Source organism: Manacus candei, unplaced genomic scaffold, assembly GCF_025592945.1.
Source record: "Manacus candei isolate 608988 ecotype Guabito, Panama unplaced genomic scaffold, ASM2559294v1 h1tg000022l, whole genome shotgun sequence".
NCBI classification, from domain to species: Eukaryota; Metazoa; Chordata; class Aves; order Passeriformes; family Pipridae; genus Manacus; species Manacus candei.
In genome coordinates, this window is record NW_026138070.1 from 4471189 (window position 1) to 4488159 (window position 16971).

A 16971-nucleotide genomic window follows, 5' to 3' on the forward strand; every position below is an offset into this window, starting at 1 on the left:
TCACCGCAACGGGCACTTCTCACACTGCGCTTCCCGGGCGGTTTGAAATCGCTTTCTCAGGAATCCAGCGGGTTTCAAACGCTTTCCCGGGAACCCAGCGGGTTTCAAACGCTTTCCCGGGAACCCAGCGGGTTTCAAACGCTTTCTCGGGAACCCAGCGGGTTTCAAACGCTTTCCCGGGAACCCAGCGGCGATGCAGCAGCGCCCCGAGCCCGGCCGGGGGGGAGTTCACTTGAAGCAGGGCGACATCCTGGCGCCCAGCTCGCGGGGCATCCCCGCATCCAGCGGCCAGGCGGGGAAGCCCTGCGGCGGCCCCAGGAGCCCGGCGGGGGCCCAGCCGGGCAGCTCCGGGCAGAGGCACCCGCGGGGCAGCGCCAGTGCTGCCCAGGGCCCGTGCGGGCAGCCTGCGGGGACCGGGGGCACCGCGACGGGCGCCGGCGGGGACCAGGGCGCGGCGGGTAGCAGGGCGGGCGGCGGCGGCGGCGGCGATGATGATGATGATGATGATGATGATGATGATGATGATGATGATGATGATGATGCGGGCGGGCGGCGGAAGCGGCGGCGGCGCCCGCGATAATCGCCCTCCGGGAACATGTCGTGGAAAGCGGGATCCAGCACCCAGACGCCGCCGCGGCTGCCGCGGCGGGGCAGGCGTCGGAAGCAGGAGTTGAGGCTGAGGTTGTGGCGGATGCTGTTCTGCCAGCCCGGGGAGCAGCCGCGGTAGTAGGGGAAGCGCTCGGCGATGAAGGCGTAGATGCCGCTCAGCGGGAGCCGCTGCTCGGGGCTGGCGCGGATGGCCATGGTGATCAGCGCCACGTAGGTGTAGGGAGGCTTCTGCGGCTCGCCCGGGTCGGTGCCCGACACTCCCGGGTCGGTGCCCGCCGCCCGCAGCTCGCCGGGGTCCCCCTCGCCCATGGCCCCACTGCGCTGCGGCCCCGCGCTGCCGCCCTAAAACCCTCTCCCCCGTCTCCCCTCCCACCCCTCGGCCCGGCCCGGCCCGCTCCGGGAAGTTCGGGGTCGCGGCGGGGTCGGGACGGCGCGTTGGCTCCACAAACCCAAACACTGAGGAGCGAGACACAGCCAGGGACGGCGGGGTGGCCCCGGGCAAAGACAGCCCCGGCAAAGCTCGGAGCTTGGGGGGTAAAAATCCCTGTAGTAAAAGCGGCCAAATCCATCATTTCTTACCGTTCCGGCGGGTTCGGGTGCCTGGCTGCACACCCGCTACTTACAGGTGCCAACACCCCCGGGGAAGGGCCGCTCGGGGGTCCCTGCAGGCACCGGGAGGAGGATGGAGGAGCAGAGCTGTGGTGCAGCAACCCGGATTCCACCGGTGCTGCATCCGTGCAAGTCACTAAATCCTTCAGATTACATCCCTATGCACAGAATTATTAGTGGGCCTATGCCAGTTATTTAATTAAAATAAACCCTCCTTTAAAAACTACTTCCTTGATCACCCTTCATTAATTAAAAAGTGCCTCAATTTAAAAAAAAAATCTGGAAGGGTTTTTGGAAGGAATCAGTCCCTCTTTTCCAAAAGTTGTACAGAGCTAAGAAACAGAAGGAAAAAAATCGATGACTATCAGGCTGCTGTTCCCATTTACAAAAACTACCAACACTGGTGGCTCATATTTTAAAAATAATGCACAGGTCTTTGAACAAAAAACTTCTACTGGGCTGGATGGAAATATTTAAATAGCTAAGAATGAAACATCCTTACTGGTTATAACAATCTGCCAACAGCAGAAGGGAGCTCTGATGGAGCAGAGGAAAGACTCAGCAGTGTGGCCACAGTGGTTGTTTTTCTGCCCTGTGTAATGCAAAAGCAATTACACACGAGGGCACTGCTGGAAATAAAAAAAGGCTGCAGAACCAAACAGGTCTCCAACACTGAAAGAACAGGAGTGAAAGGAAAAGTGCCTGAGAAGTGCATCCCCTCCTGCCCAGCAAAACACAGAACTTCTCCAGGTATTTAAAGATACAGAGAATACACGGCCAGGTCTTGAAACAAATTAGCAGCCCATTTTAACAATCTAAACACGAGTCATAAAAGTATAAATGGAGGAAAATGACAGCCTTTGAAGCCTGTGATCAGAAAGCCTATGTCTAAAAGCTTATACCACCTGTCCCTTAACATACATTTCAAAATAAAAACATAAATTTAAGACCATGCAATAATACATAAAACACTCTCAGTCACCATCTCACGGAACAAAAAAACAAATCCCTTAAGTGCCAAATGAACACAAAAGTACGGTGTGCATATAACTGGACCACACACACTAAGGTGAAAACTTATCCATTTTTATTTTTTAAAGAAAAATATTCTTCTTTAAACACAAAGCATGAACTAAAAACCTCTGAGGAACAGCTTCTCCTTCCTTGGAGCACATTTAACTAAACTGTACAGTGATAGAGCTCCCCAAAGAAGTATACACACATAACATACAGTCTTTCACAGGAAATAAGGTTTAGGACTTGAAATTGTCCTGCTCACCCTCTCTAGATACCCATTCAATCCAAAAGTACTCTGTACCTTACTCCCACCACAGGACACAGTGATGATAATTTCTGGATGCAGAAAAGAAAAAAAAAAAAAAGAAAAAAGTGTTGGCCAAATTGGCCCTTTCTAACCTTTTAACAAATGTCTGTGAGAGAGGTTAAGACCATCGTTATTTCCAGGAATGGTGCTTGGAAGAAAAAATATAGCAGCATCCACAGGCAACACAAGCCCTTCATTCCAGCTGCCCTGTTTTAAGGAACCCAGCCAGTTCAGCATACAGGTATTCCCATCACCCAAGAAAATGAGGTGGGAATCCAACATTCACAGGCCGGATCTGTTGCTTGAACAAACAGCCTAAAATTCAGTGAATCTGGCCTACATATGCCAGTTCCCCCCCCCCACCCCAGAGTGACCAATTTAATGTCTAAAATTTTATGTAAAAAGATAAACAAGTCGTTCTACCAACTCCCTCTATCCCATCAAATAGATACGGGCACAATATTTGTCACATCTGCCAAACTACCCAGACTGTGGAACTGGAACTCTAAAATCCAAATTCTTTCTAAAGTCAGAACAGCAAAATCATCTACAGTATCTGCAAGGTCTCAGAACATGCCTAACAAGCCCATATGCAAAGAAAAAGTACCTGGGCATTTCCAGTGGAAGGTAGGAAATGGAAAAGGTCTGGAAACAGAGCTCACTTATACTCCACCTGATCATTAACTGTTGGTATTATTAAGTAATGCTCACATCTTTATCACACCATTTTGTAAAGATCTTTTTTCCATCCCACTCCAACAATTTTTGCAGTAGGAAAAATATTAGAAAAATAAAATCTCCCCCCTGACCAACACTGTATGAAGATCAACAACATCAGTCACGAAGACTTTTACAGGGGGACCAGATCAACTTTTGTTTCCTCCAAACCAGCTTCATATAGAAAAGAGCAGCAAGATAGACACAGTATCTACGAGCTAGATTAAGGCCAACAATATAGAGACAAACATGGGCTCAGATCTTTTGAAATGAAGAAACCCTCCAGATGTTTTTATACACCTGCACACACACACACACACACACTCACACACACACACTCATGGATTCTTCAAGCAAAGGCTTCACAACTGTGAGAGCACCACTGGAGAGTGTTCTAGCACCAGAATGAAAAACTTGGTTGTCTTCCCTCTTCAGCAATAAAATCCAAAGTCTTTATATTGCTTTGGACAAGGTCACCAAACACCCCTCCAGGAACAGTTTCAGATGCAGAAGTGCAGTGACAGGTCAGAGTGTTCCTGTTCTGGAATAGGAGTGGGAAGAAGTGTGTTGAGAGGCTGCAGCTCCTTGGTTGCTGGAAAGGAGGAGAAGGTTTCTATTGCAATCTGGCCGAGACCGAGAGCAACTTGGATCCAGGTGGGTGTGATGGTAAAACCCAGAGCAGGCTGGGAGGCGAAGGTGGGAAGTTTGCATACGTGGAGTCACAGTGCACATCTGTTGGTGTGACAAAGACAAGCACAGCCACAGTATTTTCTGGCAGCTTGTCTCTGTACAGGAGGCCCCTCAGGTAGGACAAGGATCTGTGAATGGGACGTCACACACTGCACCAGGACATCACGAAACCCAAACAGCAGAGGTTTAAATAGAAGCTTGGAAGTTGGTCTGCTAGCATCTTGCCTATACACATGCTCAAGTGAGCCTGCAGAAGTCTATAAAAGGGGACAAAGATCTTTTTACAGCAAGGTTATGGGTCCAGTTTGGCTACAAGGAACAATTCATGCAAGTTACAATAGAATCCATCATCAGCCCACAGCACATCTTCCTGCTGCAGGTCTGTCCTGGCTCCAGGGCTTTGTGTGGGAGGTGCTGCAGCTCCCGGAGGGGGCTGGGAGAGATGCAGAGTCAGGAGTGGCATCTCCTCAGCCTCTCAGATCAGCACGTGTGGGTGAGTCTGTGCTCCAACTGTGCCAGGCAGAGCAGGAGGAGCAGTCCTCCCTGCAGGCAGGGTGGGAGCAGCAGCTGGAAGTGGGCTGCTGAAACTATGCAAGGAGACGTGGAAAAGACAAAGAGAGACTTAAATTTTTCAGTGCTTGAATCAGCAGCAGTAAAACCCCATTGAAGCTGTCATATGCATGCTGATGAGTCTGGCTATCACTCCAGTGATGTACTAAGTGAGGCTGTGGTGGGGACTTGATCAAAACACAAAAGAAAAAAAATGAGGTGAAAGGAAGGTTTGAATTCCAGGTTCAGAGCAGAGAATGGTCAGCACTGATACACTTTGTTCTCTGCACATGCAAGAGCACAAGAGAGGGAACAGCAGCAAACTGAAAGGGAGGGAAAGACACAGTAAGCCCAACACTAATTCAAGATGCAAACACGGGACAGTGGGGTGGGGGAGAGAAATTTGAGGTAAAGGAGCCCAAGGGAAGAGACAACAGAAAAACTCTTAATAGAGCAAGTCCTGCTTCAAGAAATACACAGCTAATGCCAGTCAGCTCTCTTTTCACCAGGTATTCTTGACACACTGGTAAATCTTCTCTTTGCACTTGGTATTTAGAAATCAAAACATGAAGACTTTTTTTTCCCTAGGATGCACTAAATGATTTTGAGTGTTCTGCACAATACTCTAAATGGCCCCTGAATTCCAAGCAATGCTGAAGATTCAAAAGCAGAAATGCCAAATGATAAGCTGCTTTTAGAAATCAAGGGTTACTTCCCCTGGAGTAGAAACAAAGAATCTATCCAGAAGGCTGAACTGTACAGGTTTGGCATTTTTCACCGAGAGCACCTGGGCATTTAACTAAGAAACATCTGAAACAGTTACTCAGCAAATCCCAACATCAGACTGAGGCATCAGGTTTGTGGATAGATGTGTACAATCAGACAGCCCCTCACCCACCTCTGACAGACCAGGTTTGTGCGATTTACAGCAAGAACAAGCTCTGCCACCCACTGCTCCAGTGAAAACACCAGCAGAGCTGGGAGCTGAAGCCCTTTGACTGGGGTGCAAATCACAGCGGGATCCTTTCTTCTTACAGACTTCACTGGAACAGAATTAATGCCTCCTGGGTAAAGCAAAGCACATCCTCGTTCTGCTGCAGCCCCCCCAGGATGTCTGTGTGGGGGGTGTGCAGCACAGTGTGGCTGCAGGCATGGACAGACAGCAGGACAGAACCAGCATGACTAGAAGGAGAACTGGTCAAAGTGGCCTCAGGGCCAGGTCCAGGTGGAAGAACATGGACATCTAAGATGCAAGAACATGACAGAGCAGCCAAGGTCACCCACGTGCTTAGGCAAGCTTAAGGCAACTAAAGAAAATTCACTGATAGTTTAGAGGAGAGTGCCAAAGGGAAGAGAGAAGAGGAACCAGCGAGCAGAGGCTGGGGATGCTGCTACAGTAGCCAAAGCCCAGTACCAGCTACTAAGCCATCCCTCTTCTTCAGCTCATTTGCTCTAATTCTCCTCATTTTACCAGCACCATCAGCACGAGGTCAATATATCAGAAAGAAGAGCTGGGATAGGTTCCTAAAAACGTAGCTCACACATTTTCAGGTTTGTGTCTCAGGTCAGTTCTTTTGAAATAAAAGTGTGTGGGCCGTTTAACAGGCCTCCTGCTTTGAACTGGAGCTTTCTGCCACCTCCAGGGGCAATCCTGGGATATGTTCTACCTGGAAGTGATGGCAGCAGCTACCCAGGTTCCTTGTCATGAGTGTTGGGTGTACAGTAGTTCTTTAAAAACCAGCATGCACCAGTGGCATGGCCATGAGACATGAAGCCATGGTTGAATTCTGGTTGTCTCCTCAGGACCAGGTGGACCAGGAGGACAGGGAGTGTGGGCCCAGATCAGCGCAGGCTCCGGTAGACGTAGGCTGACGTGAACACGGCGTTGAGGGTCAGGCTCACAGCCAGCAGGCCCCGGAGAGCAGAGGTACCAAAGTGACCTTAGAGGAGGGGAACACAGGGGAAAAAAGGGAATAGCAGAAAGAGGTATTAAAGAACTGATGAGAACAGTGAACATAGGCTGTACTGCTTCTCTCTCTTTGACCAGTGTTTTCACCATAAGCCGAAGTCACTGAAGGACTTTTCCTGTCAGGAAAGATTCCTCTGCTCTCTTTGGCTCTATTCTCAATCTCATTGTTGTTCTTGACACCTGCATCCCCACCCCTTTTCCTCTGTCTCAGTTTAGCACCCTGTCAGTGCTCTTCAGACAGTCCAAAGAACAGGAACAGCCTTGTTAAGGTCTTAGAATAGCAGGCACAAGTTCCATTTTGCTACTACTTATTTATTTGATCTGAAGATCAGGTCACTGCAGCACAGGAAAGATCTCAGTTACCCTCACAGAAATGCTCACACGTGCATGAAACACTCACATGACTTGCACTTACCTCTCCAGCCTGCCAAATCCTCCCCTTTAGTAGTTGTGTCTACCACACAGGTAGATGAGTGTGATGAGTGATCCTCCTTTTTGATGGAATTATCACTGCAAATACTCCCTCCTTCCATAGTAGATCTCATATCTGCAAGGAGAAGAGAGGAAAATTCAAAAGGCACCAGTGGAAGCCAAAACTACAGCCAGACTACAGCTAGACTTGAGTAATGGATGGTTGCCTGGTAAAATTATGGACAGGAACTGGAAGCAAAAGGCAAATTTCAGTGCTGTGCAGCAGAACTGCCTGCACGTGTCTCATACACTGCCCAGAGCAGCACCACCTCACCCATGGCTAAAGGAGCTCTCCAAGCCAGGGTAAAGGCAGTGGCAGCAGCATTCCTGGGGCACCACCAGGGAGAAAAGGACATCTGCTTGGGCAGCCAAGAGGCTCCTCAGGCCAGTGGATTCTGAAGGGAGTTTGGTAGCCCACCACCACCACCACATGGGTTTCTCTTGAAGGTTTCCCATCTAACTGTGGCCTAGATGTTGCAGGGCTGTGCTTGCAAGCCAACTCCTTCCTCCCAGTGCCCTCCCAGGAGTGCAGGAGGCTGCCAGCATACCGGGCATTCCCCGCTCACTGAGGCTCTTCCTCGGGAAGCTGGACAGCTCGGGGGCAAAGATGTTGCTGTCTGAGTGGGTGTGTTCCTCTGAGCTGGTTGGGGTGAGCAGGGCCTCATTCTGGGATGGGAACAGCAGCAGCTTCTGTCCTTTCAGGTTCAGGCGGGCAGGGCTGATGAGGGGCCGGCGGAACCGCAGGGATCCCGAGCTGGAAGTCACAGATCCGGCCACGGACGGTGCTGGGGAGGGGATGCGGGAGGGAGCGCAGCTGCCGGACAGCAGGGAGAAGTGCTCTGAAATGGAGACATCCCCAGAGGGGAAACCACGAGATCATCACCCAAATACAACAGGCACAGTTTTCTTTAGCAGTTCTACAAGAAAAAGGAATGGGAGTTGCAAACGTCCAATGTATCTTGTATTGAAATTCTTTATTTGAGTTCCCACACTGAGAAACACGGAGAAACCCGAGATGAGCTCAGCTGGTCAGAGCATGGTGCTGATAACACCAAGGTTATGGGTTTGATCCTTGTATGGGCCATTCACTTAAGAGCTGGACTTTATGACCCTTGTGGCTTCCTTCCAACTCAGAGCATCCTGTGGAATTCCATGTGCACTTTAGTACACTCAGGAATGACTCAGGAATTGGGTTATCAGGAGCCTGGTGAGCTTTCTCTTTGCTCCCTTGTGTCCATCCTGGAGAGCCTCCATCACACATTTTGCAGGTAAATGGATTGCTCTGGCATGTCCTTCAGAGGTTGTTGGGAAGGTGCACGGGGATGTGAGGAGGTTTGCACAAGTGGCTGTGGGGGTCAAACCAGGCTGTCACCACATTTCCAGCAGCACAAACAGCCAAGAGATCCATCTGGGTCAGAGAAGCAACACACAGATCATGGGGATGTGGGAGCAAAAGGGCAGAGCAGCCAGGGCAGCTAAATCAGCAGTTCCTGGGGCTGGGAAAGCACAATAAAAAAACTGCCCTAGGAACAGTTGAAGTCTCCTATCAAAGCAGGCTCAACTCAGCTCTAAGCAGGGAAGGGCTCCTTGTTCTGTCTCACTGTGAGCCCTCCCAGGGAGAAGGACATCTAACACATACAGCACCTGATTTTAATGCAGTCCCACTCTCAGCTGGGGCTCTCCCTGCACTATTTCTAACAGCACAATTGACATTTTCACTGGGATGTGAGCAAGGAGGAAAGAATTCAGCCACGTGTTTCAAGCCATTCACTGCAAATCCTGCAGAGAGTTGGCCTGGCAGGCCCAGTGCAGTACCTGATGTTGGAGAATCCTTGGACTGAGAGGACTGTGAGGCTGGTCGACTTCCACTGAACAAGTAGCCAGAATCTAAAAGCAAAAATGAAACAATTTGAAGGCAGCTGGCTCAACTGCTGGAGGTCTGTCCTCCAGAAATGCAACTGCATCATCTCACAAGGGGACAGGTGGGAAATGCAGGCAGGAAAAATGTCCCTGTTTTCCTGGGTTGGCTCTATGGCAGCAGCAGAATAATCCACTTTTCCCAGCTGCAGCAGAACAGATCTGTGCAGGCTCTAAATTACACATCCCTCTCCAAAATATCTGAAGCAGCACATTTGCCAGTGGACTCTGGCACTGCAGAACTGGCTTATAATGATTTATCTCATGTTGCACAGGAGTAGATGACAAACATGAACACAGTTTAGTTGTGAAGGTTATAACAGAAGGATGGGGCAGCTTCCAAAGGTGGTGACTTCTTCACCTGCTCCTAGCAAAGCTGCCAGATGACTTCTAAATACACATCAAATTCAGATTATCTGCCCTGTGACTATATCACAGCCTGGTTTGCCACTACTTAAAAAGGAAGAAGGTGAAGATATGGTTATATCCTTTCCTTATGAAAAGATGGATGCTGAGATGAATTCCCATCTAACTGACAGGTTTATTATGGCATGGTAGCCATACTAAATGAAAATAAAAATAAATAAAAGCAAAGACAGGGAGAAAAACCCAAACCATGAAAAGTACTCCTGTCAGGCAGAAGTGCCACAAACAAAACACGGCAGCTTAAATAAATTGTTTTTCTTAGGCACTTGATTTACAGAACTATTGGCAAACAGCTTTGGAAGTTGAAAACCTTGATGCTTGCAAAAACCCTTTAGCCCCAACAGCCTGTTTTCTCCAGACTGTCTGGCTTTGCACCTCAGTAAATAAAACCCAGACACCCGTCCCAGCTGTCTGGAGCACTTGCACCTGCCCTTCCAGGGCACTCAGGGAGCTGGCAGGGTTCAGGCTGTGCCAAAAGCTGCCACACTGCTGGAAGGTTTGTGTGGCTGGTCTTTGTCCTGCTCTTATTAGATCTGGCAAAACTGCTGGCAGGGTGAGTTAGAGAAATGTGGAATGAACTACAAAATCCCTGCAGGACTGCAGTGCTGTCCTAGAAAACTGCCACATTTTGGCCTCTGACTTTCTGGCAATCAGTTGGAGACACAGCAAAGCTTGGCTTTCCTTGCATGGAGAAGTGCATTGGAACACTACTGCCCATCTGTTGGGTTCAAGCACAGCAGAACAGAGGGGTTACTGAGTTACTGGGAGAGAGGCTTTCCTTAGGCCTATAAATCTTCCCTGGATCACACAAAGCCCTTAAAAACAGGAGGAAATGGGGTCCCTAAAGCAGCTTCAATAGTGTTGCTAATGCAAATCAACTCCAGACCAAGGGCAGGGCCTGCCTTCACCTCTGCTCCTTCAGCTGGAGCAAAGGAAGCAAAGTAACAGAGCAGCTCGAAGGGAGGGATGGGTCCTGCCAGATCAGTTATCCCACTGCTCCAATCCCTTCCCAAGTTGCTCTTCTCCATTCCCATGTCTAACTGCCCCTTCTGCCTCTCTCCCACACATAACCTTGTGGATTGTGTCATCCTGACACAAATGCCTGGAGAAGCCCCTGGATTTCAGTAAACCTTCAGCGGGCAAGTGCTCAGGTAGGCTTTTGCTTCCCCAGGATGGTAATGGCCTGCTGTGCAACTTCTTAATGCCAAAACCCAAATGCCTAATGCTGGAGACTCCTCTGTGCCACCTCTAAACAGGACTGTGAGGTGTGGATGCCTCACAGCCCATTTCCTTCTGACTGCACCACTCCACTGCCTTTCCTGCTGGGAGAGTTTCCTGCCCACTCACCTGCCCTGGCCAAGGAGGGGATGGTCCCCAGTGACAGGGCCCTGTTGAGACGTCCAGGGAGGGAGGATGAAGAAGTTCTGCGTGGGGACCTGAAGAGCTGTTGGTTTGTCAGGTGGAGGAGGCTGGGTGGTGTTGGGACAAAGAGAGACGTGGCAGGTGAAGGGAAGGCTGTCCCGGTGCCGTTGGGAAAGAGAGTCATGGAATCCCCAGAGAGGTACCTGCAAAGGACACACATGACAGACATTTAGCAAGGAGAAGTTCCAGTCACTGCCTCTCTCAGTTGTAGTTGCATGAACACTTGTTTTGTTACCAGCTTTGGACTGACTTTTCAGTGCAGGAGTGCAAGATGCAGAACGCTGAAGAGTTCACAGGAATGTTCCCACACTTTGAAGCTGGGAAAGGAAGAACTGCTCAGCCTGACTCAAATTATTGTGCACTGACCTGTCCCACAGCACAGGGTGGAAAAGGTGGTGGAACAGTTTAGGAACTCAGGTGCAAATAGGCACAGTACCTTGGATCTCTCCCTGGATGAGAAAATTACCTAGAGACACCAGAATGCTTTAAAAAATCCAGGTACACAGAGCACATCTTATGTCTGCTATGTGCACATGCCAACTGCATGCTTAGACCTGTCATGGCTGTGGGAAGCAAGTAGTTATGTACTATTTTTTTTGTCCTTAGAAAGCAGAATTAACATCTTACCTCTGATGTCAGCATAGAGAAAAGGATTTTTAGTGGCTACCTGGACGAAGATTTCAGCACAAGAGCTCTGTTTTAAAACCAACATTCAGACCTCCTTAACACATTTGCCTTTATTTATACTTCTGTCAGGTAATAAAGACTCACTACCCTCATTTTACAGATGGGAAAATCCTAAAGTGAGGCCTAAACCACTACATTTAGTTTCTCTGCCCCAAGTATGTACTAGCACAGCCGCTCCAGGGAGCCGTGCCCCTGCAGCACACACTCCAGGAAGTGTCTGGCTCCTAGTGCCTAAAACTCTGTTACAGGGCCTGGAAAGAATTTAAATTGGAAATAATAATGGCAATTGTATTTCTAGGTCTGTGAGTTGTTTTCAATGGGTTCTTTCCAAGTGAAAGAGTGGGAGTTGCAGAACAGAGCGAGCAGGCTGAGAACACAAGAGGAGAGAGAACAGACAAAACATACCTGTACCAGTTATTGATTTTTGAGTGCTACAGACATAAACTGACCTCTATTCCCTGGTAAAATAACTGTATGAGAGGACTTTGTATTCTAATTGTTTTCACTGTTAGTACTACCACACTCAATTGCTATATGCAAACAAACTATGCAATTAATTTCCGACCCCCATTTCATCACCTAACTTTGCAGTGGTTTAAAATTTAAAAAATCAACCTGAGCTGAACAATCTGTTAAAAACTTACTCCTATTTTTACCTGCTTTCTATTCCTCCTTGCAATCACGTACTGATCTTAGTCTATGTGTACAGTTCAGTTGACTACATCACCTCAGAAACGAGGAGTCAGCTTTGGAGTCTCACTTGTGTCCTCAAACCATCCAAATGAGTATTCCACAAAGGTTGCAGTGCTGAAAGTATGGCAATTTTGTACTGTTTTTAACAGTGGAATGAAAATACAAGAAAGAAAGTCTAGAATAGGGAGCAGATCTCTGATCTCCTGTAAGAGTTTTGTTTTGTCAGAAACAGGTAGTATAATTGTCAGAGAAATCATGATGAAGAGCTAACATATATTTTTAAATGGAAATAAAATTAGGCTGCAATATTTGGAGGCTTAATCTCACTTCTGATGGAAACAGATGAGACAGATGAGAGCAGCAACATGGCTTTTCTTCTGTCAGAGGGAAGCCAGGAGTAAATCAGAGCATGAAGGAATATACATATCTCAGCCTTGTGCTGTGAGGTGATTTATGGACCTTCCATTCTGTCTCAGAGATTAAAGAGCTGGTGCACCAATATCATGCTGTGCTAAAACGTCCAGAAGAAGCAGTCTAGAATTAAGATTACAATTTAAAATATCTTATAAAACCACTTATCTGCTCATATGAGGCAGACATAACAATCCTGACCAGCTTAATCAGGTTGAACAACATCTTGGAAGCAGGACTTGCCTCTAACAGCAGCAAGGGACTCCTCAGGCTTGCAGCAGAAACTGCCCAACCTCTTCAGGTTCCAGGACCTGGGAAGGGTGTTGTGCTTCCCTTTAGTGCACTCCCACATCCACATCTGCCCCATAACACACATACACACACACAGAGATGTACGTGTCCATCTCAGCTTTGTAAGGGAAAATGAGTGGGAAAGGGGACTGGAAGTGCAGCTCAGGACTATGATGTGAATCACAGGAGAAAGAGGGATACCTACCACTCACTGTGCCATGGCTGGGAAGGGCCAAATCAGAGCATCCCCTTGAACAATGCAGCCCTTTTGTCCTAACTTTGCACCTTCTGTGTCTTTGGGCTAAAGGACCCAACTTTACACAGCTCCTTGCTGCAGCAGTTTTTCATTCAACGGGCTGGAAGATGTTACAGTCATTTATCACCCATAACCACAATCTCTCTCTCACAATCCTGGGATTGTAACTGTTTTGGAGCAGTCTTCCAATGGCTCTGCTGCTCAACAGCCCCACTTCTCAACCTCACCAAGTTGTGCAGTCAGATCCTCAGGGCAGCTGAGGAATCATTTGCCTTGCACCATCCAGAAAAAGAAGTTTTCTGGTTAGCAAAGAGGAGCTGAAGAATTTTAAGCATAGCATATTAAGGCCTTAGGGTTGAATGCTGACTAAAAACTGGCTTAAATATTGATCTGTTCTGAACAAATTCCTGCAAAGTGTGCAAAATCCTGTTCCTTTTCCCTGCACTTTTCTCCTTAGTGTTTGCCACTGCCATGTCAAGAGGGCTTGATGCTGCTAAAAGCTGTCCTGGGAATGTGCTTCATGACTGAGAATTAGGCAGCTGAACTAAAACTTCTTTCAGAAGCAGATGAAAAAAAGGTGAGGAGATCAAGAGGATCACAAGGCAAGAAGCAACCACATCCCAAGCCTTGGAATGGAGCACTAGAGCTGTGCCTTTGCTCCAAGCCACTTGTGCATGTGATAATAATGGGGCTGGTAACAGTGAAAAAAGTAACAAAAAGGCTCTGGAGTCAGACAGTTTGTGGAAATAGTCAGGGCCCGGAAGCCGTTTATTTCAGAACTTGATATTGTGAACATCAGAAATTGGGCATCTTAATTAGTGTTTACAATGATCACAGCGTTACTAGACAGTTGGGCACAACTCTGCTACACGGATACTTCAAAAATAAATAAATAGAAGGTTAAATAAGAGTATTACACGGCATGGGACTGTACACGGTCCTGAAGAGACACCTCCTGCCAGCAGAGCCTCCCCTCCTCTGTCCCAACACCTCCCTCTTATCCAAAGACACCACCTACGTGTGTGCCTATTTAATTCACATTTTAACCAGAGATGCTGCATCCTGGGACAGAGAGAGACATGGGAGGGCATGGGGCAGGTCAGACTACAGGGCTGGATGGACCCACTCCTGTGCCAGGGAATTCAGTCCATGAAGGAGGAAGGTAAGATGCAGTCACAGGCAGGCAGCTCGTGGTGTTTGCCCAGGTTCACCTGCCAGGGGCAGTCAGGGGATAAAATGTTAACTCTGGACTTAATGTGCCATCACAACTGAGCTGTGAGTTCTCCAGGTACAACTGCACCCTGTTCCCAGGCACTGGGGGTGCAGAACAGCTCCCTGTTACCCCACATTGCTGTGCCCTGACCAGGCACTGCTCTGCTCTGCTCCATCTCATCAGCCAGGGCCACAACCTGTGCCTACAGTCAAGAATCAGGAGTAAAGAGCAATATATGAATAAAAAAACAGGCACAGGGAGAAGGGAGAATAATGATTAAAAAGGGCACAGGTCTCAGACACATTAATATTTTGATATGTGATTTAAGAGAGCTAGAAACTTTAGCTGCCAAGAGTAAGAATTCTTCTCTCCTACATGTTGTCCTGCTTTGGATGAAAAAGGAGGGTTGAATTGGAGCTGAAAATGCTCCAGCTGCCAGGTCCTGCACTAACACCTTCTAGAGTACAGATGTTTGGCATCAATTTTGCCTTCCCTCCTACAGGTGGCACAAAGGTCCTGTGTCTACACAAATCCAGACTTGCTGGCATGACAAAAATGTCCAGGGAACCTCTTCCTGCCTGTGCACTCGATCCCTCTGGTCCCAGATGAGGCTTTACAGGGGATGACTTCAGGACTGAGTACTGTCCCTCTCACAGGAGAGCATCTGCCACGGCTCAAAGTGGCCCCAAGTGTACTCACAGGTGACAGCACACTTGGAATGACCTGGCAGGTTATATGTGACAGCATGCATTTTCAAAAGCATCTCTTTAAAAATCAAAGCAAAGCCACACAATACAGCTCCCTGCTTTCAGGAGTGGAGTCAGTCTGGAGCAACCATCTGGCTATGAATTATATTAATTTTTATAAGAGCATAAATACTTTGTCCACAGTACATCAATACATAGTTCCTAGAGTATCTAAGCATGATTATAAGCTTCACATAATTTCAGAGTACTTAAAGAATATTCACCAAGCCAAAATCAAACGCCACTACACCGTTTTTATCTTCCCCTCATGTCCTCACCCTTTGCCACACCCCAGCTCAGCTCACTAGGGCATGCACAGCACAAGTGCAGGAAAGGAGGAGTTAATAGAAAAAATGAGATATAAATATAGTGTATTTTGAAGGGTAAAGGGCTACAAAGGTGTCAGTTTGCATGCACTGATGTCAGTGAGGGCTTCAGAAGTAGCAGCAGCAGAGGTGCTGATTTGGCTGCTAGTTCTGGGTTCTCCCTCAACCCCCTTAGAGACTGCAGAGCTGCTCAGAAATTTAAGAGTGCAGCCCAAGTGTCCTCTTATGCCCTGTCACACTCACTGGGGGCAGATGAGGGACAGAAGCCCTGGCCTGGCACACACACAGGCACTGCTGTCCCACGCTGCAGCCTCGGGGCTTCCACTGAAGCAAAGCAACACAGTGTTGTCACAGATCTTGTCCAGGGAAAGGCACTTAAAGAACCCACATCAGCCCCTTTATAAATCTGGCTCTGCTGGGCAGGGTACAAGATTTTGAGTTGGAGATGAGCCATGACCACTGAGAGCCAGTCAGGCACTTGGGCATGGAGCAGATCTGATTTCAAGTGACACACAACCCTCAGCTCCATTCTGCTGTACCATCCTCTGGTCCAGACACCAGCATATGGCCAGTGTGAAAGAGCAGCACCTTGAATTAGGGGCTTTTGGGCTAAAACCCTCTAATACTGTTAAAATGTTTGCACGCTCTGGCCTGCATGGCTGGGAGAGCCCTCAGGCTTCAAAGCTGCATCTCGTAACCACAGGTTACCACAGTGTTCCTCTCTGGCCTGAAATAAAGAGTCCAGCTAATGGAAAACAGAAGCTCAAAGCACTGACCAAGTGGTCCTGGGTGCTTTTGTGCCAGCTGTGTTCATTAGCTACCAGCCCTTTGTTAGCTCTTGTCCCACCCAGCAGGAGGAAATGTGTCCCCGTGTGTGTGTCACACAATATAGCACCTCAGTTGCACAGGGATGGGAGGGTTGTGCTCAGGGTATGGACTTGCACCACAATACCTGAGCTGGGAGCACACATTTCCTTCTGCTGGATCCACTGTGGGAGAAGCAATCATGCAGTCAGGTGATATATCCAACTGCTGAGCTACATCCTAATTGAACCTCGGGTGAAAAATGCAAAGCACCTTCCATACAGAACCTACAGCATGGCAGTGTCTACAACAGTCTATTTGGCATTAAATCAGGTATGGCAAGAACAGGCTCAGTAAAGGCAGTAGTGATTTACCTAATTTTTTTTTTCCCCAGGAACAGTCCAGAGTAAAATACTGCAAACTCACAATTGATCTTCTACAGGCCTTGTTGTCTGAGACACAACTGGTACTACTTGAATGCTACAGTTTATAAATCAGAACACCTCTGGAAAATCCCACCCTTCTCCTCCTTTCTTCCCTTTCCCCTAAAAGATCCATCAGCAAAAGCATGAGAGACCAACCATGTGAGAGAAGCAGAAAGAGAGGAGACTTGTCAGCATCAGAGTCTCTAAAGGACCAAAAATTCAACTGCTGCAAGTTTGGTTTTGAGGCTCTGAGGTTTTCTGGTGTTTTGGGAAGCAGCAGCACAGACATGCTGAGGCACGAAGAAGGGGGGGAAATAAGCTGACACCTGAGTACAGACAAAAGCTTCTTTGGCATTAAAACTGAACCCCACTTCAACATGTGTTATTTTGTTTCACCCATGAAATGTTTCCAATTA

General features: G+C 48.1%; 2 protein-coding genes across 4 annotated transcripts in view; both read right to left on the reverse strand.

Moving 5' to 3' along the window:
• Window positions 1–228: 228 nt before the first annotated feature.
• LOC127470534 (forkhead box protein D4-like) lies at window positions 229–918 on the reverse strand. The gene is made up of 2 exons (XM_051786147.1): window positions 545–918; window positions 229–421 (listed from the first exon to the last, which is right to left on the reverse strand). Exons 1-2 carry the CDS (start codon window positions 916–918, stop codon window positions 229–231), a joined length of 567 nt encoding a protein of 188 aa, XP_051642107.1.
• A 1370-nt stretch (window positions 919–2288) lies between these two features.
• Window positions 2289–16971, reverse strand: part of TMEM201 (transmembrane protein 201) — a 29120-nt gene continuing 14437 nt past the window's right edge. For all 3 annotated transcript variants that reach the window (XM_051786589.1, XM_051786590.1, XM_051786591.1), the window contains exons 7-11: window positions 10629–10846; window positions 8754–8825; window positions 7487–7777; window positions 6883–7014; window positions 2289–6438 (exon numbers count right to left, since the gene is read on the reverse strand). In XM_051786589.1, the coding sequence (XP_051642549.1) occupies window positions 6341–6438; window positions 6883–7014; window positions 7487–7777; window positions 8754–8825; window positions 10629–10846 (811 nt within the window). In that variant the 3' untranslated portion in view covers window positions 2289–6340. The remainder of the gene's footprint in view (window positions 6439–6882; window positions 7015–7486; window positions 7778–8753; window positions 8826–10628; window positions 10847–16971) is intronic.

Coding starts and splice junctions, on each gene's coding strand:
- LOC127470534 (XM_051786147.1), bottom strand. CDS start 918: ATGGGCGAGGGGGACCCCGGCGAGCTGCGGGCGGCGGGCACCGACCCG. Junction 422..544: donor CGCCGCTTCCGCCGCCCGCC/CGCATCATCATC, acceptor GCCCGTCGCGGT/GCCCCCGGTCCCCGCAGGCT.